At 36.7% G+C, this 16,030-nt stretch overlaps 5 protein-coding genes across 6 annotated transcripts in view; 4 read left to right on the forward strand and 1 right to left on the reverse strand.

Moving 5' to 3' along the window:
- Positions 1 to 5,094, forward strand: part of LOC130511727 (serine carboxypeptidase 24-like) — an 11,479-nt gene extending 6,385 nt beyond the window's left edge. The window contains exons 2-9 of the mRNA XM_057009201.1: positions 2,919 to 3,026; positions 3,168 to 3,263; positions 3,382 to 3,474; positions 3,573 to 3,658; positions 3,754 to 4,154; positions 4,316 to 4,411; positions 4,515 to 4,620; positions 4,728 to 5,094. Coding sequence (XP_056865181.1) covers positions 2,919 to 3,026; positions 3,168 to 3,263; positions 3,382 to 3,474; positions 3,573 to 3,658; positions 3,754 to 4,154; positions 4,316 to 4,411; positions 4,515 to 4,620; positions 4,728 to 4,874 — 1,133 coding nt within the window. The 3' untranslated portion in view covers positions 4,875 to 5,094. The remainder of the gene's footprint in view (positions 1 to 2,918; positions 3,027 to 3,167; positions 3,264 to 3,381; positions 3,475 to 3,572; positions 3,659 to 3,753; positions 4,155 to 4,315; positions 4,412 to 4,514; positions 4,621 to 4,727) is intronic.
- Positions 5,095 to 5,437: 343 nt separating this feature from the next.
- Positions 5,438 to 7,486, forward strand: LOC130511728 (uncharacterized). Its single transcript, XM_057009202.1, has 4 exons — positions 5,438 to 6,205; positions 6,394 to 6,464; positions 6,692 to 7,010; positions 7,101 to 7,486. Exons 1-4 carry the CDS (start codon positions 6,119 to 6,121, stop codon positions 7,275 to 7,277), a joined length of 654 nt encoding a protein of 217 aa, XP_056865182.1. The 5' UTR covers positions 5,438 to 6,118; the 3' UTR covers positions 7,278 to 7,486.
- A 145-nt stretch (positions 7,487 to 7,631) lies between these two features.
- Positions 7,632 to 9,747, forward strand: LOC108851550 (putative F-box/LRR-repeat protein 19). 2 transcript variants are annotated; one of them, XM_018624997.2, is made up of 3 exons: positions 7,632 to 8,147; positions 8,277 to 8,654; positions 9,052 to 9,747. In XM_018624997.2, the coding sequence occupies exons 2-3, from the start codon at positions 8,323 to 8,325 to the stop codon at positions 9,557 to 9,559; spliced, it is 840 nt and encodes a 279-aa protein (XP_018480499.1). In that variant the 5' UTR covers positions 7,632 to 8,147; positions 8,277 to 8,322; the 3' UTR covers positions 9,560 to 9,747. The 2 variants fall into 2 exon arrangements, with proteins under 2 accessions (XP_018480499.1, XP_018480498.1); XM_018624996.2 differs by having other exon boundaries at positions 8,323 to 8,654.
- A 287-nt stretch (positions 9,748 to 10,034) lies between these two features.
- On the forward strand, positions 10,035 to 11,390 carry LOC108851549 (putative F-box/LRR-repeat protein 19). The gene is made up of 3 exons (XM_018624995.2): positions 10,035 to 10,184; positions 10,344 to 10,675; positions 10,754 to 11,390. The coding sequence occupies exons 1-3, from the start codon at positions 10,131 to 10,133 to the stop codon at positions 11,253 to 11,255; spliced, it is 888 nt and encodes a 295-aa protein (XP_018480497.1). The 5' UTR covers positions 10,035 to 10,130; the 3' UTR covers positions 11,256 to 11,390.
- Positions 11,391 to 13,001: 1,611 nt separating this feature from the next.
- Positions 13,002 to 15,437, reverse strand: LOC108849964 (LEAF RUST 10 DISEASE-RESISTANCE LOCUS RECEPTOR-LIKE PROTEIN KINASE-like 2.3). The gene is made up of 3 exons (XM_057010070.1): positions 14,537 to 15,437; positions 14,411 to 14,443; positions 13,002 to 14,145 (listed from the first exon to the last, which is right to left on the reverse strand). Exons 1-3 carry the CDS (start codon positions 15,435 to 15,437, stop codon positions 13,049 to 13,051), a joined length of 2,031 nt encoding a protein of 676 aa, XP_056866050.1. The 3' UTR covers positions 13,002 to 13,048.
- Between the last annotated feature and the right edge of the window lie 593 nt (positions 15,438 to 16,030).

Raw genomic sequence — 16,030 nt, forward strand, 5'->3', positions numbered from 1 at the left:
TATTTCAAACTAAATCATTATATATAAAATAACTGCAATAATAAATATAGTACCTGCAAGTGCTTCATGTACGTTTGTAGGAAGTAGCTCCGCAAAAGCAAAGGGAAGTAGTCGTTGCATAAAGACATGACAGTCATGACTCTTCATCCCAGAGAACTTTTGACCCTTTTCAACGCATCTAGACAGATTTGAAACATACCCATCGGGGAATTTCACTTCTGATGCTACCCAGTTGAACAACACCGACTTTTTTTCTGAAGACAATCTGAATATCGGAACAGGAACTTGCCCATTGCTGTTTATATGTAACTCGCTTCTTGAGCAAATATCCGGCAAGTCTAACCTTGATTTTATGTTGTCTTTTGTCTTCCCCGGGACATTCAATATTGTATTCATGATGTTCTCAAAGAAATTCTTCTCTATATGCATCACATCGAGGTTGTGGCGCAGAAGAAGATCCTTCCAATATGGCAACTCCCAAAATATACTCTTCTTGTGCCAGTTGTGATGAACACCGTAAGAATCAGGCATATTAGGGGGAACATGCCAATTACCACCACGAGGAACTGTTTCCAAAACTCCATAGTAATCGAGTTGCTTTTCAGTTTCTTCTCCAGTTAAATATGGAGGAGGAGTGTCTCTCACAACCCTTTTGTGCCTAAACAATGTCTTGTTTCTTCGGTACGGATGGCCAATGGGAAGAAATCTACGATGACAATCGAACCAACTTGTCTTCCTCCCATTCTTCAGTTGAAACGCATCTGTCGCTCCATTACAATATGGACAAGCTAATCTCCCATGTGTAGTCCATCCCGACAACATCCCATAGGCAGGAAAGTCACTTATGGTCCACAAAAGCATCGCTCGCATCGTGAAATTCGTCTTCGTTGAGCAGTCATACGTCCTCTCCCCTGTTGACCACAAATCCTTCAACTCTTTTATCAGTGGTTGCAGGAAAACATCCAGCGACCTTTTAGGATGTTTCGGACCAGGTATTAATATGGTCAAGAATAGCAACTCCCGTTGCATGCACATCTCCGGTGGCAGGTTGTATGGCGTAAGAAAGACTGGCCACAATGAATATTGTCTCCCTGACATTCCGAATGGACTAAATCCATCTGTGCATAATCCGAGATACACATTCCGGATATTGCTAGCGAATTCCGGATATACTTTGTTAAAATGTTTCCAGGCTCTTGCATCTGATGGATGTGTCATCTCACCATCCGTCTGAGTATGCTCGGCATGCCATCTCATCTTTCCAGCAGTCTGCTCTGATTGGTACAATCTTTTCAATCTGTCTGTAATTGGTAGGTACCACATCCTTTGGTACGGTACCCTATTACGTCCCCGTCCTTGCGGCTTGAATCGTGGCTTCTTGCAGAATCGACATTCTTCTAACTTCTCATCATTTCCCCAGTAGATCATGCAGTTGTCGATGCAAACATCTATCATCTCCGAAGGCAACCCAAGACTATACACCAGTTTCTGAATCTCATAATAAGAATCAGCAGACACATTGTCTTCCGGCAAATACTCTTTGAACAAGTCTGCCCATTCATTCATGCAACTTTCCGGTAGATTGTGATCAGTTTTAATATTCATCATTCTAGCAGCCAACGACAATTTAGAGAGACCTTCTCTACAACCACTGTAAAGTGGTTGATTCGCCGCATTTAACATTTCATAAAACTTTTTTGCATCTATGTTAGGTTCTTCATCTTCATCATGAGCTACAAATGCATCAGTTACCATATCATGAACCCTATCAAAATCTACCATCTGCTCCTCCTGATGGTAACTAGGTTCATTATGCAAATGAAGAGCAACCGGTTCTTCCTGAAAATTGCTATTACTACTACTAGCTTCATTCTGATCATAATTATTATAACCTTCTCCATGTTGAAACCAGATATAGTAATTTGGCGTGAAACCTCTATTTATTAAATGCTTCCAAACATTTTCACGATTTGCCAATTTCGAATTGTTGCATTTCCGACATGGACAGAACATCTTACCGCTTTCTAGGGCGAGCGGTGTGGAATCTGCTTGATGCATAAATGTCTCCAGTCCCGCAATGTATTCTTTCGTCACTCTCCCGTTAGCATCTCTATGCATATACATCCACCTCCGCAACTCGTAGACATTCCCAGAGCCTGACATTTTTTTCCTTTCACGTTTTTCTTTTTTTTTCTTGTTGGTGTGTTTAAAATGATGTTGAAACTTCCATATTTATAGAAAATTTTCGAATCTGGTAGTTGAAGTTTTGCGATGAATTTGCGAGGAAAAGGTAGGTAGCAAAAAAAAACGTGCTTTAAAATTCTTCGTTAAGTTCACGTATATCATTTCCTCGTAAAGGTGACGTAAATTTACGTTGATTTAACGAGGAAATTATATTTCCAGTTTTCCTCGTAAAGATAATGCAAGCTTTACGTGGTTTTGACGAGGAAAATGTATTTCCTCGTAAAGACCACGTAAAGTTACGTGGGCTTTACGACGAAATGTTATCTTCGTTAGTTTACGAGAAAATAACGAGGTTTATTTCTTTCGTTGTAAATTCCTCGTAAGTTCCTCGTACATTTACGAGGATTATATTTCCTCGTTAACTTTCCTCGCCAAAATGCTGTTTTCTTGTAGTGATTGTAATTATATTCTTTTGATTTCTGGCCAATAGTTTTTATTTTATTTAATCATTAATCGGAAGAAAACTGGGGCATGCACGAATAGAAGGGACCATCATATGGGTCATATTCAACATGGACCGACTTCTAGAAAGTATATCAATAAATTTTCTTTTGATAGACCATATATAATTTTGTGAAAAGAGTAGTTGAAATATATGTTGAAATTGATGGAAATTATTGAAAGGAGTAATGATCACAGAAAAATATAACATTTTATAAAAACAAAATCCACAGGACCAGGCTGCTCGTCGGTTGCTTATGGAGCTTCAGAGGAAATTGGACCGTTCCGTATCAACAAAACCGGTTCCAACCTCTTTCTCAACAAGTTTTCATGGAACAAAGGTAATTAAATTTTTAATTACACTCAAATTTTACTACTTTTATATGTAAGAAATTATCTTGGGGTTTAACATAGTATTTTTTTTTGGAATATGGAAACGAGTTAAATTATTTAACTTTTTTTTTTCATGTGAACCATAATAGATGCAAACCTCTTGTTTTTGGAATCACCAGTCGGTGTTGGATTTTCTTACACAAACACAAGTTCCGATCTTAAAAATTTCGGAGACGAACAAACAGGTTCAATCTATTTCTTTTAATTTTAAGTAATCTCAACTAGTTATAAGCCATTGGCATTTTTTCTCATTTTTGCATGAGGAATTTGATGTATGTTGTGTACTTACATTCTATATCACAGCTCAAGACAATTTGATATTTCTTATCAAATGGTTATCAAGATTTCCACAATACAAATATAGAGATTTCTTTATTGCTGGTGAAAGTTATGCTGGTATGTCACTATACTATATATAGGTTTGTTTGTTAAATGGTACAGCAATGATATAATGATGATTCTTGATCTATATTAATTTGGTATAACTATGACAGGTCACTATGTACCGCAGCTAGCCAAAAAGATACATGACTACAACAAAGCTTTCTCAAAACCCATCATCAATCTCAAAGGATTCATGGTAACTAATTAATAACTAATAAAAAGGGTCTTTCTAGCTCAAATCTAAAAATATGGGTTACATTTATGATTAACCAAAGATCGTTATTTATCAAGGTGGGGAACGCAGTGACGGACAATGAGTACGACAGCATAGGAACCGTAGCTTACTGGTGGACCCACGCAATAATTTCCGACAAAACCTACAAGTCAATCCTCAAAAACTGCAATTTCACGGCTGAGAAAGTTTCCGACGACTGCGACACGGCCGTTAACTACGCCATGAACCACGAGTTCGGTGACATTGACCAATACAGCATTTACACTCCAACGTGCGTGGCCTCGAAGCAGAAGAAGACTGGTTTCTTACGTATGAAAAACACACTCTTGCGTAGACGACGGTCTGGTTACGACCCTTGCACGGAGAGCTACGCAGAGAAGTATTATAACCGTCTTGATGTTCAGAGAGCTATGCATGCTAATGTCACTGGGATTCGCTATAAATGGACAGCATGCAGGTAAACTATTCGACAAAAAAAAAACTATTCGCTTCACAATCACCACTTTGATAAGGTTGATTTACGAAAAAAATGTTCTATTTTTTTTGAAAAAGGCTGATTTATGAAAAAGTGTTGCTTAAAGAAACGCTTTAATTTTTTTTTGTATGGGGGTGGTGCAGTGATGTTCTGATCAGGAACTGGAAAGACTCCGACAAGACGATGTTACCGGTTTACAAGGAACTGGCAGCAGCTGGTTTGAGGATCTGGGTTTTCAGGTAAACTATGGTTTGATGTAACTGAGTATATTAATGTCACATCCTACATCATAGCCATATATATGATTGTTGAAACATGCATAACGTATAATGTCAAATGCAGTGGTGATACAGATTCGGTGGTACCAGTGACGGCGACACGGTTTTCCCTAAGCCATCTCAATCTCCCGGTGAAAACTCCTTGGTACCCTTGGTACTCCGGTAACCAGGTATAATAGTATACATACATAGAATGCATATGCATGCATGGATACATATGATATATATATATATATATAAGACACTAAGGGAGTGATGTTAATGGGTGTGGTGACAGGTGGGAGGATGGACGGAGGTATACAAGGGACTGACCTTTGCAACAGTAAGAGGGGCGGGGCACGAGGTGCCTTTATTCGAACCAAAGCGTGCTCTCATTCTTTTCAAATCGTTCTTGGCCGGAAAAGAGCTTCCAAAATCTTATTAGTAACCTAAAAACATAGAGTAAGAGAAAATATCTCCAACAAGCACAATCCAGCTACCAGATTAGGATCCAATTCCGAGTAAACTCGGAGTTATTGTTTTTTTTCTTCTTCTAATTTCTGTTTTAAAGCTTTGATTCATTTCCACAATTTGGAAATCACAAAACGATTTAAGAATATTCAAGGAATTGTTTATAAGTTAAAGAAGTACAAGGGTTTCAAATATTTCTCTCCTAGTTATAAAAACAAAAAGAAAAAAAAAACATTAGTGTATAGAGTACATAGGTCTAGTTTTTTCTGCTTGATTAGTATATGAAGACAACTGGAGTTCTCATACCTGAAAGTTGAATGGCTTGCATGCATAAGCTCAACTTTATATGAATATTTTGGGAAGGCACATTGACATAATATTGTGGCAAAAGAGAAGTTGAATTCAAAGGGTAATGGTCAGACTTTTCAGAATGGGTCCAAATGAGACAAGTACGTGACATCCAGGCAACAATATATTATAAATATACAATATACACACATACACATACACTCATTATACATATTACACTAAACCACCATAGTTTTCTTCTCCTACTTGTTTCACTTTTCTTTCATCAACCCAGCTTTTATTTTTGCTGTCTCTCTCTCTAGATCCCACCCTCTTTTAATTATCTCTCAACCAAAATTTTCGCATACATATATTCAATGACCTATACTTTTTAAATTCAAATCTCAACCAATCATCAAACCAACCTCACAAAGACATAAACCTAATCACAAAATAATAAAAGAAGAACCTTTTTCCTTGTGTACTAGTCAGCATTTCAATGCCCTCCTGCAACTTCCTAAAGGGCACATACACCATAGACAAAAGTGAAAAAGAAAGAAAATAAAAGTTCTGATTTTTTTTTTTTTTTTCTCTCAAATTTCTCTCTTTCTTTCTCCATTATCTTGATTACTACTCCTAGTTTTCTGCTGTTCTGTCTCAATAGACTCTCTCTCACCCGAAAGAAAAAGAAAAGAAAAAAAAAGACTTTAAATTTCTCTCAATTGGTAATGGGCACCCAGCCAATAATGTGGGTGGTGGCTTCTTCTTTGTGGTTTCTTAAAGTCTTTTGGTCAAGTACAGAGAAGTTTCATACCAGACTCCCTTTTTTGCCCCTTCTCACCTTCTTCCCCAGCTTTCTCACCTTCTTCCACATCTCTCTCTATCTCTATTCTGTTCTTTTGTATTTGCAAAATTCACTGATCAGATCCGATGAAGGAGATTACTGACTTGGTCGATCCCAGGAGGATCATGTTCAAGCATCAATCCCTTATGCAGGATTATCATGACTTGAGAAAGGTAATAAATAATTGTGTTACTCCTTTGTTTTGTTTCGGTTTCCTCTGGATCTGCACGACGTAGTTAGGGTTTTGTGTTCTTTTATGTTCTGTAATGAATCTGCTGGGTTTTGGAATTGTTTTTGGGTTTATTTCTAATCTAGCAAATGAATTAAAGAAATAAGAAATAAAGTTTTGATTTTTATTCAGGAAACAGAGTATAAGATGAGGAAACTGGAGATGATGAAACGAAAACGATCGGCCCTTGATGCACAAGTTAGGTAATAATAATCATCTCTCAATCTCATTCATGTGACATTCACTATGTGATATGAGGCTTGATGATTGTATTAGATGTGTAATGTTACAATATATACTAAGATTACACAAGAGATTAGGTTAAGACTATTGTCTAATATATCCTTTCCTAATATACTCTTATATTCACAACGTTTAATTTTGGCTTTATTATCTTTACTGAGTGTGTGTTTTGGTCCAAACGATATAGGTTCTTGAGACGCAGATACAAACACTTGAAGCAAGACCAATCTCATGAAACATCATCTCCCAACATGCTAAGATTGTCGGAATCCAGAGGAGCTTTGAAGGTGTCGAATAATGGCAAAAGAAAGAAGAGCTCTGGTCAGGGAACATCCTTTGGTTTGAAACTAAAGGATACAGTTTGCGATGAGAAGAACGAATTGTCAGCTAAAAGGAGCAGCAGAGGGAACGAGGTTTTGACAAGCTCTATTCCACTTCCTGATCTTAACGACAATAACACTCTGGTCACCAACAAAGTCTCAGGATTTGACCTGAACCTGATCTCGGTAAAGCCAAAACAGCTTCTCATGTTTTGTTGGAATCTTGATAACCTAATCAGAGCTTGGTTTTGTGGGGGTTTGGCATTTTGGTTGTAGGGAGAAGAAGAGGATCCTGAAGCGAATGGTGAAGCAGCAAAGAACACAATGATTGGCAATGGAATGGATTGCGAGATGAAGTTGCCGATTTGCAGAGACGTGGAGAAAGAGATAAGCCGAGCAGCAGTGAAGAGGAAGGTGGTGTCATGGCAAGATCCAGTTGCTTTAAGGGTTTGATGTTTTCTTACTAAAGAGTATCAAGTAGGATTTGAGATTATGATTTTAGCCTATTATGCACGTATACAAGTATAGATGATGAGTTAGCAAGTTATAAAACTTTAATATCTTCCAAATTATTGATCAATCCAATTTGGCGATTGCAGAATCTCGTGTGTTGTGATACCATAAGGTTTGTACATGAAATGAATTTACTTAGTTTGACAGAAGTGTTTTGATACCATAATAAGGTTTGAAGTTCTATATATATCAAGTTGTAAGTGTTGTATAAAGTTTCTTAACCGATAAATTGATTAAGAGTAAATCACACAAAAGATGTTTAGGAAGAGTAGTATTGGACTCTCTTGAGAATTATGTTACAAATATTCATGTATGCTTATATAGAAGCACAAACAATCTAATTTCCTAAAGTAATAAATAAATAAATATATAGATGTTAATTTTGTATTTTTTTATCTTTCTAGATTTTTTTTAAAAAGTTCGTTTAGATTTTCTAGTTCTTTATTATTTTTGTATTTTTCATAATCTTATGGTCAATCTTTGCCTATCTCCAAATCTTAACAAACAACTCTCAGCAAATTTTTTTTTTTTAAAACTAAGAAGTCAACATTCTTTTAATTTTTAAAATAGTATACTAAATTTATTCCTTATCAAATAAGTAAATATTTCCTTTCATTCTTTTTTATATTATTCCTCTTTATTTTCTCATACTTATTTTCTATATTCGTTTAATGGTACGCGTTAGATTGTGTTCTTTGGTCTCGAAAAGACTATTCGTACTCCAAAGGTCTTTTGAGTCAACGGCTGAGTAAAGATAAAAGGAGTCTTGGATTTTATGATTCAAGAACAAGAAGCGCAGAAACCACAAAGGTAAAATCAAGAAACAAAAACTCTGAAAACTATTAATATTATTGATCAAAATATGATATACTCTGTTCTAGTCTTCTTAGACATATCAATCTAACTTTTGCGCTGTGTATCTTCCTCTTTGTTGTTAAGGTTTTGTTGCCACTGAGGGTCACAATCTTATTCGTTCTTTGATCAGATGGGATCTAGCCTCTACCCTGACTGGACAGAGCTGACTCGGGAATGTCTCATCGACATCTTCTCACGTCTGAGCATGGGGAAACGATGGGACGGACCGATGCTTGTCTCCAAGAAGTGGATGGACGTATGCCAAGACACGTCTCTCAACGCTGTCTTGGATCTCGAAGCTGAGTTTCTGTCCTCCACCGATACAACCTACTGGTGGAGTCCTGAGTTCGAGGAAAAAGTTGACTCAACCATCAGGTTTGCTGTGGATCAGAGCCAGGGCGAACTCAAGGAGCTCCGAGTCAGGCATTGCACGAACCAGTCTCTCTCCTACGTCGCCGAGAGGTACGTACCTCTCTCTGTTTGCTTGGTGGTTCCATGGAAGTTGTTGTGACAATCCGTTCTGCGGATCCAGGTTCACACCGACCCTAATCTCTCATAGTAGGAGAAAACGCTTCCATATCTAGCAGTAGGTTATTGGTTATTGGTGCGCTTGGCGTCTTTTGAACCAAAAATCTCACCATTGACCAGATCAAAGATCAATTGGTGACAGCTTTTCTTGTGGGAGAGTTGTTAAAAGGTGAGATATTTGATTCGAGGAATGCCAAACACACCAATAACCTACCGATAGATGTGAAAGCGTTTCCGGTGAAGGATTATGATCGGTGCCCTGCAGGGTTATGAACATGGGTCTGCAGGACGGATTGTCACAGTTTTAGTTTGATTAAATCTTGATTTGCAGGTGTCCTAATCTTGAGGTACTTTGGGTTAAGTATAGCCCAAAGGTTAATATTGAGTCCATGAGGAAGATAGCACTAAACTGCCCCAAGCTTAAAGAGCTTGACATAAGCTGCTCTTATGAAATAACTTGTGAGTGCATGGAACTGGTTGGTACAAACTGCAAGAATCTTCAGGTCCTGAAACGGAACCTGATGCCGCCTTCCGAGGTGGCAAGGTTAAAGCGTTATGCCTATGTGCAGAAGCAGTATCTATCTTTTGAAACGTTAGGAAACGTTGATGCGTATACGATTGGGAGACACATGCGTCAGCTGAAGCACTTGGAACTTCGAAACTCCACATTGACTGATAAAGCTTTTGCTCATCTTTGTAAACGGTGTTCGAATCTTGAGTACTTGGACTTGGTCGGGAGTAGCTACTTGACTAGCGTTGGTGTTGCTAATGGTACCTCGAGCTTGAAGAATCTGAAGGAGATCAAGAAACCAGATTTTGCAGCCACTCTGTTCAACTAGTTGAACGCATGTAGTTTTGTGTTGGTGATACCTTTCTGTTTTCTATTATTATTGTTTTTTCATATATTCTCTTTTCTTAAAAATAATCATATCACTTAGTTATCACATAATCTCATGTATTGGATGTTCTTAGTAAATTCTCTCTTAATGTGCCATTACAAATGAAAACTCTGCATGTAATTGGTGCCTCTGCTTTGCCATCTGCTCATTTATTATCATCCTAGAATAAGTATTTGGTTTAATGTTGAGAACAAGAATTGGATTAATATCCCAATGTTTCTCAAGTTGATTGATCCACCATATTATAAAATTGCTACAGAACTCTCTTCTTCCTATCTTCGGTTAAGGAAATAGTGTAGTTGTGTTGATATGTTTCATTCTTTTAATCTATCAGGACATATTTAGACTTTAACTATAAGAAGAACTATACAAATTTGCTACAAGTACCTTTATTTTAGAATTTTCTATTGTTATTAGAGAGACAAAATTAAACAGTACAGTGGAAAATAGTATAAACAAAAGACTATTCGTAAGTCAGCGAGAGAGGAAAGATGGAGATGTCTTGTATTTTATGGTTGACGAAGAACAAGAAGCACATAATCCTTTTCTGAATATAAACACAAAGGTAAATAATCAAGAAACCAATAATTCTGAAAACATAGTATATTAGTGATCAAAATATTATATACTCTGTTTTAGACATATCAATATAGCTTGCTCTGTTCTTAACTTCAGCTTTTCATGGGTCCTTTTCACTAAATTCATCTTCTTCTTTCTTGATCAGATGGGATCTACTCTTCGCCCAGACTGGTCAGAGTTGACTCCTGAATGTCTCCTTGCCATTTTCTCACGGTTGAGCATGGGGCAACGATGGAACGGGCCGATGCTTGTCTGCAAGACGTGGATGAAATTATGCCAAGACCCGTCCCTCAACACTGTCTTGGATCTCGAAGCTGAGTTTCTGTCTTCTCCTGATTCCATCTACTGGTGGAGTCCCAAGTTCGAGGAAAAAGTAGACTCAACCATCCGATCTGCTGTGGATCGGAGCCATGGCGGTCTCAAGGAGATTAAAGTCAGGCATTGCACGAATCAATCTCTCTCATACGTCGCCGAGAGGTACGTACGTCTCAATTTGCTTGGTGGTTCCTTAGAGTTTTACTGCATAAGTTAGTTTGATCAAATCTTGATATGCAGGTGCCCAAACCTTGAGGTACTTTCGGTTAAGTATAGCCCAAAGGTCACAGTTGAGTCCATGAGGAATATAGCCTTAAACTGTCCTAAGCTTATAGAACTTGATATAAGCTGCTCTTATGAAATATCTTGCGAGTGCATGGAACTGGTGGGTGCGAACTGCAAGAATCTTCAGATTCTAAAACGGAATTTGATGCATCCTTTCGAGATCGAGAGGGCAAGGCATTCCATCTATGCGTGTGATCTATTTTTCGAAACATTAGGGAACGTTGATGCTTATGTTATTGGGAGACACATGTCCCAGCTGAAGCACCTAGAACTTCGTCACTCCACATTGACTGATATAGGTCTTGCCCATCTTTGTAAAGAATGTTCGAGTCTCGAGTATTTGGACTTGCTCGGATGTAGGGACTTGACTACCGAAGGTCTTACTAACCATACCTCAAGTTTGAAGAATCTGAAGGCGATCAAGAAACCAAATTTTGCAGCCACCCTATTTTACTAACTGAATGCATATTGTTTTGTGTTGGTCAAGATACCTTTTTGTTATTTCCTTGGTCGAGTTCAAAGTTAAGCTTTCATGTATTTTCTTAATTATCATATATATATACTTTCTTCTCATGAAAAAAAGTTTCATGGTTCTTATAAAGAAAGCAATTTTCTTTTTTTTTTTGTAAAAGAATTTCGTACAATATGGCAGAATTACCAAAACCAATAGAGTAATAATGGGAAAAGTGCCTATTCCAACCTGAACAATTTGGATCGTGCCAAATACAACCCGAACTAATGGTTAGTGCCAAATACGACCTGAACTCAATTAAAACTTTAAAAACCTACTCGAACTTTTTAAAACGTACCTAAATCTACATTGAAATATTATTAAAAAGTTGACATTATATAAACTACTATTTTTTCATCGTATTAAATTTTAAAACTTTGGTGATAATTTTTTCTGATTTACATAAATATATAACATGTTTTTACTTATTATATCTTCAATAAACTTATATCTTACTAAAATATAAATAATAAAATATTTATAATTACATGATCTTAAATATACTTAAAATTTTGAAGTTATTTATAAAAATTTCTTGTATAGATTATTTTTATTTTTAAAACTTAAGTGATTTTTTTTCAAAAGTTATTATTATATATTTTAATATTTTGTTCAATTTTGAAAGGTAAAAGGTTCAAAATATAAATAACTTCAAAAATTTTGAACAAAATATCAAAATATATAATAATAACTTTGAAAAAAATTCACTTAAGTTTTAAAAATAAAAATAATCTATACATTTTTTTTTATAATAACTTTAAAATTTTAAGTATATCTAAGATAATTTAATTATAAATATTTTATTATTTATATTTTAGTAATATATAAGTTTATTGAAGATATAATAAGTAAAAACGTGTTATGTATTTATATAAATCAGAAAAAATTATCACCAAAGTTTTAAAATGTAATACGATGAAAAAAGGGGAATTTTCAAAAATACCACTTTCAATGTACCATTATTCATCTTTATCACCATTAAAGACACATTTTCAAAAATACCTTATTTATTAAAATGGTAAAGACTCTTATATCTTTATTTTTATATGCTTTTTAAAATTCGAATCCCAAATTCTAAATCCTAAACCTCTAATTCTAAACCCTAAACCCAAAATTTTCAACTCTAAACCCTAAACCCCAAACTATATACCCTAAATTCAACATCCTAAACCCTAAACCCTAAAGTCTAAACTATAAACCCTAAATCCTCAACTCTAAACCCTAAATCCTCAACTCTAAACCCTAACCTATATACCTTAAATCCTAAAACATCAAATCTAAACCATAAATTCTAAACCTTCAAATCTAAACCCTTCATTAAAAGTAGTGGTAAAAGTGGTTAGTGTAAACATGAAAAGTGGTACTATGAAAATGGTACTTTTGGCAATTTCTCATGAAAAAATAGTAGTTTATGTAATTTCAACTTTTTAATAATATTTCAATGTAGATTTATGCACGTTTTAAAAAGTTCGGATAAATTTTTAAAGATTTAATTGAGTTCAGATCGTATTTGGCACTAACCGTTAGTTCGGGTTGTATTTGGCACGATCCAAATTGTTCAGGTTGGAATATGCACTTTTCCCGAGTAATAATTCATCTTTGTTTCCTAACGATGCGTTATAGAACAAGAACATTAAACTATCCATTAAGTTTCTGAATACAAATCACCGAAGTTTTCAACACAAAATTACTTGAATAATTTATAGTTAGTTACTTTGGTTCCCAGGAGGCTTCTTGGATCATTTTACTATGTAAACCGAAACATCCCCTGAAAGTGTCGAACATTCTTGAAGAGGCGCAATGGGAGCTTGAAAAACAGGCCTAGGAGGGACTTCAAGAGCATCCAAACTTCCTTCCATCATCTCTACAACTCTGTTCATGGATGGTCTATTTGAAGGATAAGACTGGATACACCACAGAGCCACCAAGATCATCTTCTTCGTGATTTCTTCTTCTTCTTTGGTTAGGTCATCCCCATAAAGCCTACTCTCTTGTTCGTTTTCAAGATCATTATAAATCCCATCTGGGAAATAAACCGAGCTAGTAGTGTTTGACGTAGTGTTTTCGACAGTGTCTTTGTCTGTTGCACCAATCATCTCGAGTACCAACATTCCATAGCTATAGACATCTGACTTGTGAGACACGCCACCATAAACTCTGGAGATCATCTCCGGCGCAATGTACCCTATTGTGCCTCTCGTGTCCAACAGTGACATGATGCTCTCTTTCTTCTCGCAGAGCTTAGCGAGGCCAAAATCAGAAACTTTGGGGCAAAGATTGCAATCCAACAACACGTTCTGCGGTTTAATGTCGAAATGCACAATCCTTGTTTTGCAGCCGTAGTGCAAGTACTCAAGACCGCGAGCAACTCCGAGTAAAATCTCGTAAAGCCTTCTTCTCCATTCAGCAACTGATGAGGCGCTTGTGGAGATAAATTGATCCAAAGACCCATTCTCTAGAAATTCGTAAACAATCATTCTTTTTGATCCTTCGTAGCAGAATCCAACCAAAGAAACAATGTTGACATGAGATGTTTGACTCATACTGGCGACTTCGTTGATGAAGTCTTCACCGTTGCTCTTTGAGTCCTTTAAAACCTTCACCGCGACATTACGGCCATCGGGAAGGTTTCCGTTGTAAACAGTTCCAAATCCTCCTTTCCCAACTACACAAGCAAACGAGTTTGTAAACCTCTTCACTTCTTTGTAATGATAATGCTTCAATGGGGTAAGAGCCTTGAGGTTTTTTCTTCTCTGAGCATTTGATGTTTTCCTCTTTCTGATAAAAAATGCTACGACCCCCAACACCACGAGAGTACTTACTATCACACTCGCCGCTAAGGAAAAGAAAAAACACACATAGATTCTATTAGTTAAATTTGAGTTTTTAGTGATTCTCTCGATTATTCTTGATTGTAAAAAACTTTTCAATTATTGTTTTTTTACTGTTTTAATCTTTTAGAAAGGATGACATACGTTAATAACTTTTAAATTGATGGGTAAAAATTAAAACATTAAAGATTTTTTTACCAGAAATAGTATATCACTAAAAACCTGTTAAATTTTTATCAAGATAAAGGTTTTGTGGTTAGGTATTCTAACCTATGAGAATCTTTGTGACCATGGATTGATCATCTGAAAAAACGTTTAAGAAAGTATACCATGTGAGTATGGAATGAAACTAAAATCTGAGATAAGTTCAGTAAAAATACAAATGATATATGTAACCTTTATTCTTATTTCCCATATTGAGCTGCTGCCAAAGAGGAAGTTCCTGTAAAACTAGCATGTCTGCAGTTAAACCATCTCGACAGCTTCTGAAACTCCAACCCATCAAATAATGAGCACTCGACCTATATTTTCCCGTGGCTGCGGTGAATCCAACATACATTTCTTCTTGCACGATCTCTGACAGTTTTGGAACAATATGGGAGATGGATGGGGTTGATGGGGTGATTGGGAGTTTGGCAAAAGAAACAATCAAATTCAGCACTTGGTTTTGTCCGTTGTAATCCAACCGGACGATGATTGGTTCGAGTTCGAAACCGTCTTTTACATCATCGTCAGTTGTATAAGCTACCGGGATCTGGACATCCGAGGTGACGCTGTTGAAACTCAGACCGATGTGATTGCCTGTTGCATGAGTATCGAACTCGACTGCGAAAACGTGATTCATGGGATTCCCGTCGTTGGTCTCGTTGAGAAGTCCAAAGTATTGGCCAGAAGCGGCGCCTGGACGGTTTGGGGTGGGAGATAGTGTGAAGGTGAAGCCGAAACCTCCTCCGTTGCTAGAGTTGGAAGGGACAAAAGTGAAGACGAAAGAAGTGCTAAACGAACAAACTTCTGCTTCCTTGGTTGTTGAGTAATTGAGGTTGTTGCTATGGTCAAGCAGTCTCACCGGTTTGCGGTAGAACGCTGTTCCAGTGACGTCTAAGTTTTCATCGGTGAGTCTCAGTAGTCCATCGGGTTCGATGGCCGCTGCTCCTTCTGTTTGAATCTCCGAGTTGTTTTCCCTAAAACCTTTGAAAATGAACTCTGTTGTTCTTGTTGGTGGTGTCTCCCACTCTCCACTTTGAGCTTGAACAGAGAAGCTTAAAAACTGGAAGAGTAGGAACAAAAGTGAGACCATGAGTGTAGTAGACAGAGGAAAGCAAGAACAGAGGGAACGGTTTGGAACTTGGAAGTAAGAATATAAAATTGAATATTACCAGGGGAGTTTGGTTTATCCTTGGTGATTCGATGATCATGCAAGTCGTAAGAGCAAGGAAAAAATTTCAAAGTTTTGAACAACAAAAGTCTTTCATCTTGCTTTTCAACAGTTTGTTCACAATCACACACACATTATTTCAAAAGAACATTATTATCAACGAATTTTACATTACAATCCGGGTACTTCAAAACGACTAGACACAACTTCTTTGTTGTCAGCCAGACGTGAACCACCTTTCACTGAGCTCTGCTTCCTGGCTAAACTTAATATCACTAAACCGGTATCTGCAGGCGTTTACACAGAGATATGGTATCTGTGGTTGTGGTTGCAGTTTTATACGTTATTAAAAAATTGTTACTACTGACTAAAGTTGGTCTTTTCTCTGATACTTATGAGTTATGACTGGTTAATTTCTTTGTCTTTCTATACCACTTTCACCTGCCACATTTGACAAACTTTTATTCCATGGACATTTAGCTAATTTTGACATCTTCCATTGTTTTTGACCCAAT

This window comes from Raphanus sativus, chromosome 4, assembly GCF_000801105.2.
Source record: "Raphanus sativus cultivar WK10039 chromosome 4, ASM80110v3, whole genome shotgun sequence".
NCBI lineage: Eukaryota > Viridiplantae > Streptophyta > Magnoliopsida > Brassicales > Brassicaceae > Raphanus > Raphanus sativus.